This window comes from Neophocaena asiaeorientalis, unplaced genomic scaffold (genome assembly GCF_003031525.2).
Source record: "Neophocaena asiaeorientalis asiaeorientalis breed wild unplaced genomic scaffold, Neophocaena_asiaeorientalis_V1.1 scaffold26, whole genome shotgun sequence".
Lineage (NCBI taxonomy): Eukaryota > Metazoa > Chordata > Mammalia > Artiodactyla > Phocoenidae > Neophocaena > Neophocaena asiaeorientalis.
In genome coordinates this window covers 9424638-9443577 of record NW_020173108.1, presented here as the reverse complement: position 1 = coordinate 9443577, position 18940 = coordinate 9424638, and the positions used below count along the sequence as shown (strand labels likewise).

Below are 18940 nucleotides of genomic sequence, written 5' to 3'. Positions count from 1 at the left end.
GGACGCGCAGGCTCAGCGGCCATGGCTCATGGGCCCAGCCGCTCCGCGGCACGTGGGATCCTCCCACACCGGGGCACGAACCCGTGTCCCCTGCATCGGCAGGTGGACTCTCAACCACTGCGCCACCAGGGAAGCCCGATTTTATAGTCTTTATCAATGAACAAACATATTCTGATAAACTAACTTGAACCATAAACTGATTTGGAGGGGTTTTATTAGTCAAGGAATATAAATTCAAATTCTATAATTAAAAAAAAAAATTTAAAAATTTAATTAATTTTTTTATACAGCAGGTTCTTATTAGTCATAAATTTTATACACATCAGTGTATTCATGTCAATCCCAATCTCCCAATTCATTACACCACCATCCCCACCCCCCTGCGGCTTCCCCCACTTGGTGTCCATACGTTTGTTCTCTACATCTGTGTCTCAACTTCTGCCCTGTAAACCAGTTCATCTGTACCATTTTTCTAGGTTCCACATACATGCGTTAATATACGATATTTGTTTTTCTCTTTCTGACTTACTTCACTCTGTATGACAGTCTCAAGATCCCTCCACGTCTCAACAGATGACCCAAAGGGTTTGTTCCTTTTTATGGCTGAGTAATATTCCATTGTATATATGTACCACATCCTCTTTATACATTCATCTGTTGATGGGCATTTAGGTTGCTTCCATGACCTGGCTATTGTAAATAGTGCTGCAATGAACATTGGGGTGCATGTGTCTTTTTGAATTATGGTTTCCTCTGGGTATATGCCCAGTAGTGGGATTGCTGGATCATATGGTAATTCTATTTTTAGTTTTTTAAGGAACCTCCATACTGTTCTCCATAGTGGCTGTATCAATTTACATTCCCACCAGCAGTGCAAGAGGGTTCCCTTTTCTCCACACCCTCTCAAGCATTTGTTGTTTGTAGATTTTCTGATGATGCCCATTCTAACTGGTGTGAGGTGATACCTCATTGTAGTTTTGCTTTTCATTTCTCTAATAATTAGTGATGTTGAGCAGCTTTTCATGTGCTTCTTGGCCATTTGTATGTCTTCTTTGGAGAAATGTCTATTTAGGTCTACTGCCCATTTTTGGATTGGGTTGTTTGTTTTCTTAATATTGAGCTGCAAGAGCTGTTTATATATTTTGGAGATTAATCCTTTGTCCATTGATTCATTTGCAAATATTTTCTCCCATTCTGAGGGTTGTCTTTCTGTCTTGTTTATGGTTTCCTTTGCTGTGCAAAAGCTTTGAAGTTTCATTAGGTCCCATTTGTTTATTTTTGTTTTTATTTCCATTACTCTAGGAGGTTGATCAAAAAAGATCTTGCTGTGATTTATGTCAAAGAGTGTTCTTCCTATGTTTTGCTCTAAGAGTTTTATGGTGTCTGGCCTTACATATAAGTCTCTAATCCATTTTGAGTTTATTTTTGTGTATGGTGTTAGGGAGTGTTGTAATTTCATTCTTTTACAGGTAGCTGTCCAGTTTTCCCAGCACCACTTACTGAAGAGACTGTCTTTCTCCATTGTATATCCTTGCCTCCTTTGTCATAGATTAGTTGACCATGGGTGCGTGGGTTTATCGCTGGGCTTTCTATCCTGTTCCACTGATCTGTGTTTCTGTTTTTGTGCCAGTACCATATTGTCTTGATTACTGTAGCTTTGTAGTATAGTCTGAAGTCAGGGAGTCTGATTCCTCCAGCTCTGTTTTTTTCTCTCAAGACTGCTTTGGGTATTCGGGGTCTTTTGTTTTTCCATACAAATTTTAAGATTTTTTGTTCTAGTTCCATAAAAAATGCCATCGGTAATTTGATAGGGATTGCATTGAATCTGTAGATTGCTTTGGTTAGTATAGTCATTTTCACAATGTTGATTCTTCCAATCCAAGAACATGGTATATTTCTCCGTCTGTTGGTATCATCTTTAATTTCTTTCATCAGTGTCTTATAGTTTTCTGCCTACAGGTCTTTTGTCTCCCTAGGTAGGTTTATTATTTTTGTTGCAGTGGTAAATGGGAGTGTTTCTTAATTTCTCCTTCAGATTTCTCCTTCAGATTTTTCATCATTAGTGTATAGGAATGCAATTTCTGTGCATTAATTTTCCATCCTGTACCGAATTCATTGATTAGCTCTAGTAGTTTTCTGGTGGCATCTTTAGGATTCTCTGTGTATTGCATCACGTCATCTACCAACAGTGACAGTTTTACTTCTTCTTTTCCAAGTTGTATTCCTTTTTTTTTCTTTTTCTTCTTGATTGCTGTGGCAAAAAGTTCCAAAACTATGTTGAATAATAGTGGTGAGTGTGGACATCCTTGTCTTGTACCTGATCTTAGAGGAAATGCTTTCAGTTTTTCACCATTGAGAATGATGTTAGCTGTGGGTTTGTCATATATGGCCTTTATTATGTTGAGGTAGGTTCCCTCTGTGCCCACTTTCTGGAGAGTTTTTATCATAAATGGGTGTTGAATTTTGTCAAAACCTTTTTCTGAAACTATTGAGATGATCATATGGTTTTACTTCTTCAATTTGTTAATATGCTGTATCACATTGATTGATTTGCATGTATTGAAGAATCCTTGCATCCCTGTGATAAATCCCACTTGATCATGGAGTATGATCCTATTAATGTGCTGTTGGATTCTGTTTGCTAGTATTTTGTTGAGGAGTTTTGCATCTATATTCATCAGTGATATTGGTCTGTAATTTTCTTTTTTTGTAGTATCTTTGTCTGGTTTTGGTATCAGGGTGATGGTGGCCTCATAGAATGAGTTTGGTAGTGTTCCTTCCTCTGCAATGTTTTGGAAGAGTTTGAGAAGGATGGGTGTTAGCTCTTCTTTAAATGTTTGATAGAATTCACTTGTGAAGCCATCTGGTCCTGGACTTTTGTTTGTTGGAAGATTTTTAATCACAGTTTCAATTTCATTACTTGTGATTGGTGTGTTCATATTTTCCATTTCTTCCTGGTTCACTCTTGGAAGGTTATAAATTTCTAAGAATTTGTCCATTTCTTCCAGGTTGTCCATTTTATTGGCATAGAGTTGCTTGTAGTAGTTTTTAAAGTCTATTTTATCTGATATGAGTATTGCTACTCCAGCTTTCTTTTGATTTCCATTTGCACAGAAAATCTTTTTCCATCCCCTTACTTTCAGTCTGTATGTGTCTCTAGGTCTTAAGTGGGTCTCCTGTAGACAGCATATATATGGGTCTTGTTTTTGTATCTATTCAGCAAGCCTGTGTCTTTCTGTTGGCTGGAACATTTAATCCCTTCACATTTAAGGTAATTATTGATATGTATGTTCCTATGACCATTTTCTTAATTGTTTTGGGTTTGTTTTTGTAGGTTGTTTTCTTCTCTTCTGTTTCCCACTTAGAGAAGTTCCTTTAGCATTTGCTGTAGAGCTGGTTTGGTGGTGCTGAATTCTCTTAGCTTTTGCTTGTCTGTAAAACTTTTGATTTCTCCATCGAATCTGAATGAGATCCTTGCCGGGTAGAGTAATCTTGATTGTAGATTCTTCCCTTTCATCACTTTAAGTATATCATGCCACTCCCTTCTGGCTTGTAGCGTTTCTGCTGAGAAATCAGCTGTTAACCTTATGGGAGTTCCCTTGTATGTTTTTTGTCATTTTTCCTTTGCTGCTTTCAATAATTTTTCTTTGTCTTTAATTTTTGCCAGTTTGATTACTGTGTGTTTTGGCGTGTTTTTCCTTGGGTTTATCCTGTATGGGACTCATTGCACTCCCTGCACTTGGGTGGCTATTTCCGTTCCCATGTTAGGGAAGTTTTTGACCATAATCTCTTCAAATATTTTCTATGGTCTTTCCTCTCTCTTTTCTCCTTCTGGGACTCCTATAATGTGAATGTTGTTGCATTTAATGTTGTCTTAGAGCTCTCTTAGGCTGTCTTCATTTCTTTTAATATTTTTTCTTTATTCTGTTCTGCAGCAGTGAATTCCACCATTCTGTCTTCCAGGTCACTTATCTCTTCTTCTGCCTCAGTTATTCTGCTATTGATTCCTGCTAGTGTAGTTTTCATTTCAGTTATTGTATGGTTCATCTCTGTTTGTTTGTTCTTTAATTCTTCCTTGTCTTTGTAACATTTTTGAGGCTATCTAAGAGGTTTGTGCAAGCTTCCTCATGGGAGGTACTTGTGGTGGGTAGAGCTCAGTCTTGCTCTGGTGGACAGAGCTCAGTAAAACTTTAATCTGCTTGTTTGCTGATGGGTGGGGCTGGGTTTCCTCCCTGTTGATTGTTTAGCCTGAGGCAACCCAACACTGGAGCCTGCCTGGGCTCTTTGGTGGGGCTAATGGCAGACTCTGGGAGGGCTCATGCCAAGGAGTACTTCTTATAACCTCTGCTCCCAGTGTCCTTGGCCCCACGGTGAGCCACAGCCATCCCCGCCTCTGCAGGAGACCCTCCAACACTAGCAGGTAGGTCTCGTTCAGTCTCCCCTGGGGTCACTGCTCCTTCCCCTGGGTCCCAATGTGCCACTGCTTTGTGTGTGCTCTCCAAGAGTGGAGTCTCTGTTTCCCCCAGTCCTGTCAAAGTCCTGCAATCAAATCCCACTAGCCTTCAAAGTGTGATTCTCTAGGAATTCCTCCTCCTGTTGCCAGACCCCCAGGTTGGGAAGCCTGACATGGGGCTCAGAACCTTCTGTCCAGTGGGTGAACTTCTGTGGTATAAGGGTTCTCCAGCCTGTGAGTCACCCACCCAGCAGTTGTTGATTTGATTTTACTGTGATTGCACCCCTCCTGCCATCTCAATATGCCTTCTCTTTTGTCTTTGGATGTGGAGTATCTTTTTTGGTAAGTTCCAGTGTCTTCCTGTCTATGATTGTCCAGCAGCTAGTTGTGATTCCGGTGTTCTCACACAAGGGAGTTAGAGCATGTCCTTCTACTCTGCCATCTTCCTATTAAATTTCTTGTCAGCTTATGAAAATTTGTCTTGGAGGAAGAATGAAAGATTTCCTGTTTCTATGGCATAGCTTTTATTCACTTATTTTTTGATTTTTCTATGTAAGCATACCTTCGTGGTATATTTGAATTTATTTTCAATGTTAAAAAATGAAATGATTAAAGAAATATTTGTGACAACAATATATCATCTGTGTTAACATAAATCTTCCTTACTTGGAAGTATTCAGTACAGATTAAAGTTTCTTTATGCTATATAAAAGCAGTACTTTCTCTGTATATTTGGAGAATGTAAAAAAGTTTCCAGGATGTAAAAAAGTTGTGGAGCCAAAAGTTGAAAAACAAGAGGCATTTTAGAAGAAATACTTGCCTATACCCTTATATTTATAAGAAGTACCATGGGAATTCTATTGTCCTGTCAAGGAAACTAGTTATCTGTTTTATATTTTGCTATTAAATCGTGTCCATTTTTGTTTAAGAAGTATGTATTTATAGATCTATTTTATACAGGATGAAATTCTAATTTTTGAAAATATGGCAGTTTTTAATGGTTCTTTTAAAGTTTTTAATCACTATTTGTGGTGAATTGAAAACTCAACATAACTCACTTGATCCTAAATACCAAGCTGAATGCCATTAAATAAGAAAGATTTAAATAAATTTAAATAGTCAATAATTTTTTTAGGACTTTTACTAGTTTTGCCTTTTAAAAAGATGCTATTTATTAGTTTTGCCTTTTAAAAAGATGTGTATTTTAAAAGATGCTATTTTAAAATAGACATCTTTGCTAATGACATGCCTGTAGTTTTGTATAATGCTCTATTTCTGCCTGATTTGTACTCAGTATCCAGTAAATTATAGAAATTCTTATTTTAAAATCTTATTTACAAATCTTTTAAAAAATGGGTTTGCTCTTGCAATTATTTATAATAAATTGAATACCTACTGTATATGGATAGTAATTTTAGCCCCAGGGTTATAAAAGTGAAAACTCTGTAATATTCTTATTTTCATGTATATCATAGTTTGATGGGAGAAATATACCTGAAAAATAATTAAAATATACTATGAGAAGTGTTATGTTAATCAGAGGTACATACATGATCCCTGAGATCTGAGAAAAGGGAACACCTAAGTTGGACTGGGTAATTACGGTTGTGGGGATGGTCAGAGAATGTTTCACAGAGAAAACAACTTTGCAGTTTAGTTGTTGAAAATTCTGCAAGCAGGCAAGGGTAAAAACATTTAGACTGAAGGAACAACATCTGCAAAGCTACAGAGGTATGATCATGAGACATTTAAGGGACCATAGGTAGAAAACTGTGGTACTATTGTTTGAGGGTGGAAGGCTGTCTGGGGCCAGCTTGGATTACCAGGCAAAGGAGTTTGAATTTTAACCTATAGGTTAGGATTGTAAATTTGATACAAGTAATAATAGAATTAATACCTAGAATCACTGAGTATCCTAAAGAATGAAGAGGGCTAAGTAGGGATTGTAGGGCATGAGGGGATGCATGTATAATGCTCTGTAGCCTCAACCAGTTAATTCATTTAACAGATTTTTATTGTCTACTATATATGCAAGGTGCTGTTTTAAGCACTGGAGATGATAGTGGGGGAAGAGATCAGAGTAATTCCTTGCCCAATTGGAACTTATATTACAACTCAGTCTGTATTGTACCCCCGCCTGCTTGCTCTCTCTCTCTCTTTGTAATTTTTGGCTACAGTATGATTGTATAATTTCCTTGTAATCTTTTTTTTCATCTTCCTTATGGTTGACATAGGCAGCTTTTGCTCTATTACTTGTGGAAGAATATAGCTAAATTTGTGACACCCTCTCCACGTTATTGTTCTTCCCCCGACCTGTAGTTTGAGGTCTGGGCATTACTCTTTTTTTAAATTGAAATTTCTTTTGTGGTAATTGTAGATTAATACGCAATTGTATGAAATAATAATTCCTTGTACATTTGGTCTAGTTTCCCCTCATGGTAACATTTTGCAAAACTATGACAACCAGGATATTAACATTGACATAATCCACTAATCTTATTCATATTTCTCCAGTTTTAATTGTACTCCTTTGTTGTGTGTATGTTAAGTTCTGTAACATTTTATTACTTGTCTAGATTCATGTATCCACCACTACCATCAAGGTACTGAACAGTTCCAACACTACTAGAATCCCTTGTATCCTCCTTCTATAACCATACTTACCTCCCTTTTCCACTCTGCAGGCCCTAAACCCTGGCTACCCCTAATCTGTCCTTTTCCCAAAATTTTTTCACTTCAAGAATGTTATATAAATGGAATCATACAGTATATAACTTTGTGGGGTTGGCTTTTTTCGTTCAGCAGGATTCCTGAAGATTCGTGCAAGTTGTTGTCTATGTCGATAGACTGTTCCTTTTTAATGTGGGTAGTATTCCATGGTATGCATTCACCTGTTGAAGGATCCCTGTGCTGATTCCAGCTTTTGCCTATTACAAATAAAGCTGCTATGAACATTTGTGTACAGGTTTTTGTGTGAACATATGTTTTCATTTCCATGGCATAAATGTCCAAGAGTGCAATTGTTGGGTCGTATGGTAGTTGAATGTTTAGTTTTATAAGAAACCAGAGTGGCTGTACCATTTTTTGTCTACTAACCAGCAACAAATGAATGATCCACTTTTTCCATATCCTTACAAGTGTTTGGTCTTGTCATTATATTTTATTTTAGCCATTCTGATAGGTATGTAGTGGTATCTCCATGTGCTTTTAATTGCATTTCCCTGATGGCTAATTTATGTCGAACATCTTTTTGTGTGCTCATTCACCATTTTTATATCCTTTTCTGTGAAATGTCTGTTCATGTCTTCTGCTCATTTTCTAGTTGGATTGTTGTTGTTTTTAAATGTTGAATTTTAAGAGGTCTTATGAATTCTAGGTACTAGTTCTCTGTCAGATATGTGGTTTGCAAATATTTTCTCCCAGTCTGTAGCCTGTCTTTTTCTCATCTTCACATGGGCTTTCACAGGGCAACCTTTTTACTTTTGAGGAGCCCAATTTATCAATTTTTCCCTGTATGGATTGTGGTTTTTTTTTTAATTTAATCAATTAATTAATTAATTTTTTTTTTTTTTGCGGTACGCGGGCCTCTCACTGTTGTGGCCTCTCCCTTTGTGGAGCACAGGCTCCGGACGCGCAGGCTCAGCGGCCATGGCTCACGGGCCCAGCTGCTCCGCGGTATGTGGGATCTTCCCGGACCGGGGCACGAACCCGTGTCCCCTGCATCGGCAGGTGGACTCTCAACCACTGTGCCACCAGGGAAGCCCTGGATTGTGTTTTTTTGTTTCAAGTCTAAGAACTTTGCGTAGCTTTAGATCCTGAAGATTTCCTTCTGTTTCTTTTTTCATAGAAGTTTTGCAGTTTTACGTTTATGTTTAAGTTTTTGAATTAATTTTTGTGTAAGGTGTTAGGTCAGAGTTCATTTTTTTTGGCCTATAGATATCCAATTGCTCCAGTACCATTTATTGAAAAGGCTAGTTTTCCTTCATTGAATTGCTTCTGGACCTTTGTCAAAAAATAGTTGAGCATATTTATGTGGGTCTATTTCTGGGTTCTTTATCCTGTTCCATTCATCTACTATCTATCCTCTACTAATACCACACTGTCTTGATTTCTCTTTCACCAAGTTGGACATATTTCTTTGAATACTCTTTCAGCCCTACTTTCTTCTCTCCTTCTGAAACTCAGACGATACAAATGTTGGGTCTTCTGTTATTGTCCTGCAGGTCCCTGAGGCTTTGCTGCTTCTTCTTCTTATTTTTTGTATATTTTCTCTCTGTTGTTTGGATTGGTTGAATTCTATTCCTCTTTTTTACATTCACTGATTGTATCCTTTGTTGTCTACTGTTGAGCTCATCTAGTGAGTTTTTTATTCCTGTTATTATTATTTTTTAGTTCTATAATTTCCATGTTTTTTAATAACTTCTATTTTTTGCTTAGATTTTCTAATTTTACAGTTGTTTTAAGGGAATTTGTAATTGTTGGTTTACATTTGTTTTAAGATAATTTGTAATCGATTGTTGAAGCATTTCTATGATGGCTGATTTAAAATCATTTTCTGATAATTCCAACATCTGATTCATCTTGTTGTTGGCATAAGTTGATTGTCTTTTCTTTTTTAACTTGTGATTATTTTTCTTGGTTCTTGATATGACAGGTGATTTTCAATTGAAGCCTAGATATTTTATCTATTATGTTAGGAGACTCTATTTCAATAGCCTATTTCAATCTTTTATTTTTACAGGCAGTCAGTCACTCTGGTTAGATTTAACATGCAGTTCTTGGCCTATTTTTGTGGGCTGTGGTTCCAGTGACAGTTTAATTTTGAGTCTTTGTGCTGTTATTTTGGTTTGCTTTATCTGGTATCACTAGGGCTCCCACTGGTTCTTGATGGTGGTGGTGCTACTTGAGGGAGTAGAAGACATTTTTCTTAGGCTGAGCAGTACTAGATGTCTATTGGTTAGAGAAGGGGTGAGATAGGATTTCTTTACCGTGCCCCCTAGCTGCCCTACAGTCTCTGGTCAGGAAAGGAGAATCTTGGACTCGCAGAGAACAAGGAGCTTCCTGGACTGAACCACTTGCTAGAGGCTGGCTCCCTTTTGCCAGTTCTGTGTACCTGCTCTGGTGTTTCTGGGTGGGAAAGGTGATCCTTGGACCTGTGGGGACAGGGAGACTTTCCGACTGGGCTGCTTGCTATTGCTGGATCTCTCTTGCTGGTTCTTCCTGCCTAGTTCCGTTTCTCTTGGCAGAAAATGGGATTCTCAGGCCTATCAGGGAAGGAGAATGCTTCCCCTGGCTGTTTGTTTTTGGTGAGGCTTATAATCTGTCTCCCTTGCTGGTGGTGTCTGGCTTGCCTGATGTAGTCAGAGGGACGCTTGTCGGATCCTGGGAGGAGTTAGCCTACACGGACTGCCTTTTGTTCCCAGACTGGAAGTTGGGAAAAGTCAGGGATGGATGACCATTTTCTGTTTGGTGAGGGGGGTACAAGACACCCTGCTTCTGTGCTGTTCTTCCAGTCCTAGGGCCAAAGGAGTTTCCCTTTTCTACCTCTCAGAGTTATTCTTTGGTCGTCCCTTTTGCTATTTTCAGTGTTAATAGTTGTGTTTTGTGGGGCTGAGCTGGGAAAAATGGTCTATGCCATCTTGTTTGGATCAGAAGCTAGGTTTTACTTTTTTTTTTTTTTTTTTTTTTTTTTTTTCTTTTTCGCGGTACGCGGGCCTCTCACTGTCGCGACCTCTCCCATTGCGGAGCACAGGCTCCGGACGCGCAGTCTCAGCAGCCATGGCTTACGGGACCAGCCGCTCCGTGGCATGTGGGATCTTCCCAGACCAAGGCATGAACCCGTGTCCCCTGCATCGGCAGGCGGACTCTCAATCACTGCGCCACCAGGGAAGACCGGTTTTACTTTTTTTAAAAATTTATTTTTAATTTTTGGCTGCATTGGGTCTTCATTGCTGCACATAGGCTTTCTCTAGTTGCATCGAGCGGGGGCTACTCTTCGTTGTGGTGCGCGGAATTCTCATTGCGGTGGCTTCTCTTGTTGCAGAGCACGGGCTCTAGGTGCACGGACTCAGTAGTTGTGGCATGCAGGCTCTATAGTGGTGGTTCACGGACTCTAGAGCGCAGGCTCCGTAGTTGTGGTGCATGGGCTTAGTTGCTCCACGGCATGTGAGATCTTCCTGGACCAGGGCTCGAACCCGTGTCCCCTGCATTGGCAGGCGGATTCTTAACCACTGCGCCACCAGGGAATTCCTAGGTTTTACTTTTAATTTTGGTTTATTTGTCATATGAGCATGGCGATAGAGGGGTGGGGAGGTATTGGCTGGGACTGAGTTTGGCCTTGTTGGGGGCCCTGAGATTTACTCTCTCTTATGAGATTCCATTAAACATCCTGTACTTCTGGATTTAATTTCATCCACCAGTTCTTCACAGAGCTCTGGAAAACGGCAAACCAAGGCTGCCCTCCCAGCATTTTTCTGAGGTCCTGTCTTGGTACAGAGAAGCTTCTTTCTTTAGTTCTTTTCTTTTTTTTTTTTTTTTAACATCTTTATTGGAGTATAATTGCTTTACATTGTTGTGTTAGTTTCTGCTGTATAACAAAGTGAATCAGCTATACGAATACATATATCCCCCTATCCCCTCCCTGTTGTGTCTCCCTCCCCCCTTCCCTATCCCACACCTCTAGGTGGTCACAAAGCACCGAGCTGATCTCCCTGTGCTCTGTGGCTGCTTCCCACTAGCTATCTGTTTTACATTTGGTAGTGTATATATGTCAATGCCAATCTCTCACTTCTTCCCAGCTTATCGTTCCCTATGGTTCTTCAGAACCATTTTTTTTTTTTTAGATTCTATATATATATGTTAGCATACGGTATTTGGTTTTCTCTTTCTGACTTACTTCACTCTGTATGACAGACTCTAGGTCCATCCACCTCACTACAAATAACTCAATTTCGTTTCTTTTTATGGCTAAGTAATATTCCTTTAGTTATTTTCTTGATTTTTCCCTAGGTTGGTCTGTTCAGTGTATGCTGTTCCTTTTCATCTTGGAGTACCCAGTGTGAATTCTCAGGATTTTGTTAATTCTTCTTCCTCAGGATATCTTCTGAAAGTTGAGGGGTGGTGTTGGGCACATTTCCATGCTGCCTAGAGCACCAGAATTTTCCCTTTTTTTCTTTTGAAACTATGCTGTGAAACTTGTGGCATAAAGTTTTACTCCTTTATTTGATGATGATATGTTTAAATTTTTGTTTTTTCTTAACAGTTTTTGTTCTTTTTATTAGTTATTGGTGGTAGGAACTTCTGAAGTACTACTTTTACTATACTGGCTTTACCTGAAAATTCCAATAATGACTTTTTGCAGTTTTCACATCTCTCTCTGACATTCGACATTGCTAATAACTTCTTTTATATCCCATCATCTGTAACTCTGTCAAACCTCTTTTTTGCTTACTTAATCTCTACCCTTTGGCTTTTCTTCTTCTAGTTCCTCCATTGATACATTCTCATGGGCTTTGTCCTTGTAATTCTCTGCTTTTCTGTCAACATTCAATCTATTGGTTTTATCACCTTTAAGCAGCTGACTCTCAAATTTGTATCCTTAGCCTTTTATTTTACCTAAGCATTTATTTCCTGCTGAAATGAATGTATTTTCTTTAAAGTAGCTCCGTATTCTCATTCTTCCATTTCTATTGATATTGTCATCATTTATTATTAAAGCCTTGAAGTTATCATTGTATCATCTGTCTCTCTTTTCTTTAAATCCATTTACCAGGTCAAGCCTCTTTGGTCTTAACTCTCACTGACATTGTCAATTATAGATCCTCATTTCTCAAGCTGTATAGCTGTAGTGACTTATTAATTTGCCTTCTTATGTCTCATTTTATGTTTTTGCTGTCTTCAAGCTATTTTATACCTAGCTTCCAGATTAAACTCTATCTCTATGTCTCTTTTTAAATTAACTATAACATACATATAGAAAAGTGCACAAATCACAGACGCTCAGCTTTATGAAGTTTCACCAACTGAACACACTTGTGTAACTAGCACCAGCAAACTAACCATTTAAAACATCACATTCATGATCTTGTTATTTTGCCTTAAACACCAGTTAAGGAGTTTGAGCCTTATTAGTTCCCTTAACGTTAGAATAGCAAGAGGTAAATTGGCATGCCATCTGCCACTGCTTGCCACATATAGCTTGATTTTGGAGACATTTCTTTGTTTACTTCACCCCCTAGTCACTTATATTCCCCATATTGCTTCCTGAAATGCATTTCCTTTTTAACCTTTTTATCTAAATCATGGTTTTTCCAACCTTAACTCATGTCTTGCCATTTCTAGGAAACTTTTCTGGATTACTTCAGGTTTCATTAATTTTTTCTTTTTCTCTTCAAAAATTCTTTAATTAATTTTTGAATAAGTAATAGCAATATATTCACTTAAAACAAAATTCAAACGTACAAAAGAGTATATAATGAAGAGTCTCCTTCCCATTCCTGTGTCCCAGCCACTGTGTGTTCTTCTAGAAATATTTTATGCACTTAACAAGTAAATTTAATTTTTATTATTCTTCCTCCTTTTTACACAATGTAAGCATACCAAGTTCTGTATCTTACTTTTTTCTATTAATAATTGTTAATGATATTTCCCAATCAATACACAAGTTTTCTCATTTTTATATTAGGGCTGAATGATACTCCACTGAACGAATATGCCATGATCACATCTACCACATATGGTTGTGAATGTTGGACACTGAACAGATTCACACAGACTATGATTTGAATGGTACTCCCTAGGATTTCTCAGTTATCAGTACAAGCAACTGCAGCAGCTTTGATTGTAATTTACCTAGTCAGTTCCTTTTAATTAATATTTCCAGTTTTTAAAAAAATTCCAAACACTACTGAATTAAATAGTCTTATGTATATCATTTGACATCTGTGGAAAAATTATCCGTAGGATACCATTCCCTTTAATTCCTTAAAGTATTTATAATCTCTACGAATTTAATAATTAGACATAATCAGTTAATTATGGAGCTGTTTTTAAAAATTTTTATTATTTGTGATTCCTCAAGGAGGAATGGTAGCTCATTGTGGTTTTGATTAAATTATTTTATATTCACCCTGACCTAGAATACTGGTGTACATAAATAAGCCTTTAGGGTGGGCTGGAGTGTTTCTCAGATAGCTGCCAGATTGTTTCCCTTTTTATTCATCTAAGCTCTTCATAATCCTTTTGAAATTCCTAATAATGAGAGAAAAAAACTATTGTCAAAGCTTTGACCACAGCTAGATGCATTTAGAAGCAGAAGTGATGTTTATTCCAAGCTACAGAATAAAATGAACCACAATCTCAGATATAGTTTAAAAAAAAAAAAGCGAAATGTTTCACCTTTCTTTGGAAAAAAATTTCTTATTCTTCCATTGAAAACATGGTATGAGTTAGAGTATATCTTCACTGAGACTTAGTTGAGCTATAAGTAAAATAACAGAAAAATGTTCTTTTTTGTGACCCATAAAGATACAGTATATCAAAGTAAATTTTTTAAAGCTACTACCTACAAAGTGAATAAACTGGAATTATCCTACTTGATATTAAAGTGAATAAGTCAATTACTTTTATTGACTTATTTATGTTAAGGTCCATTTAGTGTCCTGCTTGCAACTTTGGAAACCTTGATGGAGTACATTTTTCCACAACCTTTTTTCTGCTCTACTTGTTCGATCATAAAACCAGACAGTTTTCAGTTGGGAAAATATTGGAATTTGTTTTCTATTTGAAAAACCCACACATTTTTACCATCTCTTTAGATGGTATCACTGAGCTTAGAGAGAGAAACCTTTTCTTACTTTTCTGTATAGGTTAGAGGATTTCAGCTGAATTAAATTGACTTCTGATATGATGAGCCAGACTTAAAAATAAAAGATGTGTTTCTTTATTTCTTCTAACTGACCCTAAAAGATTCACTGCTTGAAATCCTAGGGGACTGGAGGGGAAAATAAATTCTATCATAGTTCTTGGGATTTATAGCAAACAAGCAGGAATAACTTTGTGGTGTCTGATAACTGACCTTTAGATGATTATAAGTTATACTGCAGAGATTTTTTTTTTAACAACTTTGAGCTATAACTCACATGCTGAAGAATTCACCCATTTAAACTGTACAATTTAATGGTTTTTATTCTGTTCACAGAGTTGTGCAACCATTACCACAATCAATTTTAGAGCCCTCTACTCACTCCAAAAGGAAATCCAGTACCCGTTAGCAGTCACTCCTCATTTCTTCACAAATTTGCCAGCTCTAGTCAATACTAATTTGATTTATGCCTCTAAAAATAGATTTTGGACATTTCATATAAGAAGACAGCACAGCATGTCAGTCTTTTGTGTTTGGCTTCTTTCACTTAGCATGTTTACAAGGTTTATCCATGCTGTAGCTTGTTTCAACATTTCATTCATTACCGTTGCCAATTTCATTGTGTGGATATATCGTTTTATTTATCCATTCATCAGTTGATGAACATTTGGGTTGTTCCCCTTTGTGACTATTATGAATAATTCTGTTCAAATATTCATGCACAGGTTTTTGTGTGGGCATATGTTTTTATTTCTCTTGGGTACATACCTAAGAGTGGAATTTCTGGGTCATATATAATAACTCTGTGTTTAAGTTTTGAGGAACTATCCATTTTACATTTACACCACCAGTATCTGATGCTTCTAATTTCTTCACAGTCTCCAACACTTGATATTATCTGTCTTTTTGATTATGGACATCTTAGTGGTGTGAAATGGTAGCTCATTGTGGTTTTGATTGGTATTTTCCTAATGGCTAATGATATTGAACATCTTTTCATGTGCTTAGTGGACGTCTGTAAATCTTATTTGGAGAAATGTCTACTCAGATCTTTTGCCCATTTTTAATTGGTTTGTCTTGTTATTATTGAGTTGTAAGAATTCTTTATATAATCCAGAGAAAAGTCCCTGATCAGATATATGATTTGTAAATATTTTCCCCATTCTGTGGTCTTATCAGTTACTTGATGGTGGCCTTTAAAGTACAGAAGTTTTTAATTTTGATGAAAACAAATTTACATATTTTTATTTTGTTGCTTGCACTTTGGTGTCATATTTAGAAACCATTGCCTGGACCAAGGTCATGAAGATTTACTACTATATTTTCTTCTGAGAGTTTTATAGTTTTAGCTCTGATATTTAGATCTGTGATTCCTTTAGATTTAATTTTTTGTGTATGGTCTAAGGAGACATCCTGCTTAACTCTTTTGCATGTGGAATCCAATTTTCCCAGCATCTTTAGTAGAAAAGACTTTTTTTTCCTCCATTGAATAGACATGGCAGTGAAGTCTGAGTCCTCCAGCTTTGTTCTTTTTCTTCAGGGTGTTTTGGTTTGTTTGTTTATTTATTTGGTTATTCTGGCTTCCTTGCATTTCTTTGTAAGTTTTAAGATTAGCTTGTCAATTTCTGCAAAAAAAAAAAGCTAGCTTAGATTTTCATATGGATTGAGTTAAGTTTGTAGAACAAGTTGGGCAGTTGCTTTCTTAATATTAAGTCTTTTGGATCCATTAACATCTGTCTTTCCATTTATTTAGGTCATCTTTAATTTTTTTCAAAAATATTTTATAATTTTAAGAGTAAAGTTTTGTATTTATTTTGTAAAATTTATTCCTAAATATTTTATTCTTTTTGATGCTGTTGTAAATGGAATTGTTTTGGAATTGTTTTTTAATTTTGTTTTCAGATTGATCATTGCTAATATATAGAAATACAGTTGATATTTGTATATTTATCTTGTACCCTGTAATCTTACTGAGCTCATTTATTAGTTCTAATACTTTAAAAATTGTATTTCTTAGGATTTTCTATATACGTCATGTCATCTGCAAATAAATATAGTTTTACTTCTTCCATTCCAAATTCATTGGAAATTATTTCACTTATTTCATTGTACTGACTGGAACCTCCATTACAGTGTTGAATAGAAGTGGTGAGATTGGACATTCTCATCTTGTTCCTGATTTTTTGGGGAAAGCATTCAGTTATAGTGATTTTTTTTTTTTTTTACTCTAAAAAGAATGGGCCATAACTTTGCTTTGAAGACTAATTTCCTTTTGATTTAAGATTCTTTTCTTCTGTTTACATACACAGATATGTGCTGATTAGACGGCTCAATTGTGCAGCGTGGAGGATAAGACAGTGCCTTACAAAAATGGGGTTTGGGAGTGACCTGAAGAATTCACATGAAGCTGTGTTAAAATTGCAAGACTGGGAATTACGGTTACTGGAAACAGTGAAGAAATTTATGGCCCTGAGAATAAAAAGTGATAAAGAATATGCATCTACTTTACAGAACCTTTGTAATCAAGTTGATAAGGAAAGTACTATCCAAATGAATTATGTCAGCAATGTATCCAAGGTAAGAAGAATGATTTCATCATTTATTGTCTATAGCATCATAGTTGTCCTTAAGGCAAATAGATCATACTATTGAATAAGCGTACCTAAGTCAGCATTCTAAAATCTTCCAAAATCTTGCTGATTATCAGAATCTCATGGGGAAAGTTTCAAAAATTGTAAAATTTGGGCCCAGCTCCTGATATTCTGAGTCAGTAGGTCTGAAATTTTTGAACTTGGAAATCTTTTTTTCCAATAGATGTCCAGATTATTCTAATGATTAGTTAGGTTTGAGAACCCTTCTTACAAATTTCGTTTTCTTTATTACCCTACCTCCTTGGGTTCCTTGAGCCCTGCTGTTTTCTTCTTTTGACACAAACTTTCATTATAACCCACCTTCCCTGCATTCTTCTATGAATCATTTGTATAGTGAATCACATGGAGTATTTTAACATGTAGGTGTTCTCTGCTGTCATTTCATTACTAAAATACTAATATATTGATGATTTAATCACGCATAAAAATCCTTTGGATAAAAAATATGGTTTTTTAGCTCCAAGATTATAAAGTATAAAATTTAAAAATAAGGACTATAATAATAAAGGCCAAAATTGCACTGCTAATTGTCCTTTGACGGCATAAAATATGAAATATTACACACCTTAATAGTTTTGGATTTTCGCTCTGTTTATTTTCATTGTGTTACTTCACACTTCACTATATTTATTCAAAGTTAAAATTTTTTTTTACCTTACTTGGAAAGTTAAAAAAATTAGTGTGTTTCTTGCACTCATGGGTCTTAGGATTTGAGTAAATTGTAGAAGAAACTCTGTTTCTTATGGGGAATGTGTGTATGTGGTATGTGTGATCAGGTAAAGATCTGTGATGTTGCTGAGAACTCCTAATGTTCATATCTTTAACATCCTTTCCTGGGCCAATGAGATTCCCCAAAGAACCATTCTCTAGTCTCTAGTCTGAAGGTAGGGTTGCCAGATGTAGCAAATTAAAATATAGAACACCAGTTAAATTTGCGTACAATATTTGAGAAATGCATACACTAAAAATTATTTATTTTTTATCTGAAATTCAAATTTAACTGGTGTCCTGTATTTTGTTTGACTACTCTGTTATGTTATAGGAATAGATAGGGAAAGTAGATTGAGTGTTCGAAGAGTCATATTTTAGTTACTCCTCCTGTTTTTGGTAAGCTGCCTGGTGTCTCTGAGTCCAAAAGCTCTCTGGTTAATTTTTTCCTCTTGTTTTCTTCTGCACTGGGGGAAGAATAGTTACATGTCTGTGGGCTGAGCAATAGGAACTAGAATTCTGGCTATTCCTTATATAGACTGAATCAATCCTTCTGTTTCGGTGCCCTCTCCTTTTTCTTCATTTAGATTTCTCTAGTCCCTGAGCTTTATTGGAGTTATCTGACCCTATAAACTGGTCTTTTCTTCTTTTTCTCCCCCCAGTTTCATTGAGATATAATTGACATACATCACTGTATAGGTTTAAGGTGTATAGCATGATTTTTTTTTTTAAAAAGGGCTTCCTCATTCTTTTATTTTTATTAAATTTATTTATTTATTTATTTCTGGCTGCAGTGGGTCTTCATTGCTGCACGCGGGCTTTCTTTAGTTGCGGCAAGTGGGCGCTACTCTTCATTGTGGTATGTGGGCTTCTCATTGTCGTGGCTTCTCTTGTTGCGGAGCACGGGCTCTAGGTGGGTGGGCTTCAGTAGTTGTGGCACATGGGTTCAGTAGTTGTGGCACATGGGTTCAGTAGTTGTGGCACATGGGTTCAGTAGTTGTGGCTCACAGGCTCTAGAGCGCAGCCTCAGTAGTTGTGGCACATGGGCTTAGTTGCTTCCCAGCATGTGGGATCTTCCCGGATCAGGGATCGAACCCATATCCCCTGCATTGGCAGGCAGATTCTTAACCACTGCACCACCAGGGAAGTCCAGCATGATGGCTTGATTTATGTTATGTTGTGAAATGATTACCACAGTAGATTTAGCTGATATCCAAATAATAAAAAGAAAAGAAATAAATTTCTCTTTTTGATAAAAACTCTTAG

The 18940-nt window shown here is 36.7% G+C and overlaps 1 protein-coding gene across 2 annotated transcripts in view; it reads left to right on the top strand.

The window, feature by feature from the left end:
- The window catches only part of FER (FER tyrosine kinase), a 457217-nt gene that overhangs the window by 25662 nt on the left and 412615 nt on the right, over window positions 1-18940 (top strand). Inside the window, exons 1-2 of one of the 2 annotated variants that reach the window (XM_024743364.1) lie at window positions 4243-4420; window positions 16625-16892. In XM_024743364.1, coding sequence (XP_024599132.1) covers window positions 16686-16892 — 207 coding nt within the window. In that variant the 5' untranslated portion in view covers window positions 4243-4420; window positions 16625-16685. Of the gene's footprint in view, window positions 1-4242; window positions 4421-16624; window positions 16893-18940 lie in introns of those variants that run through there. The other variant, XM_024743363.1, reaches the window with a different exon arrangement.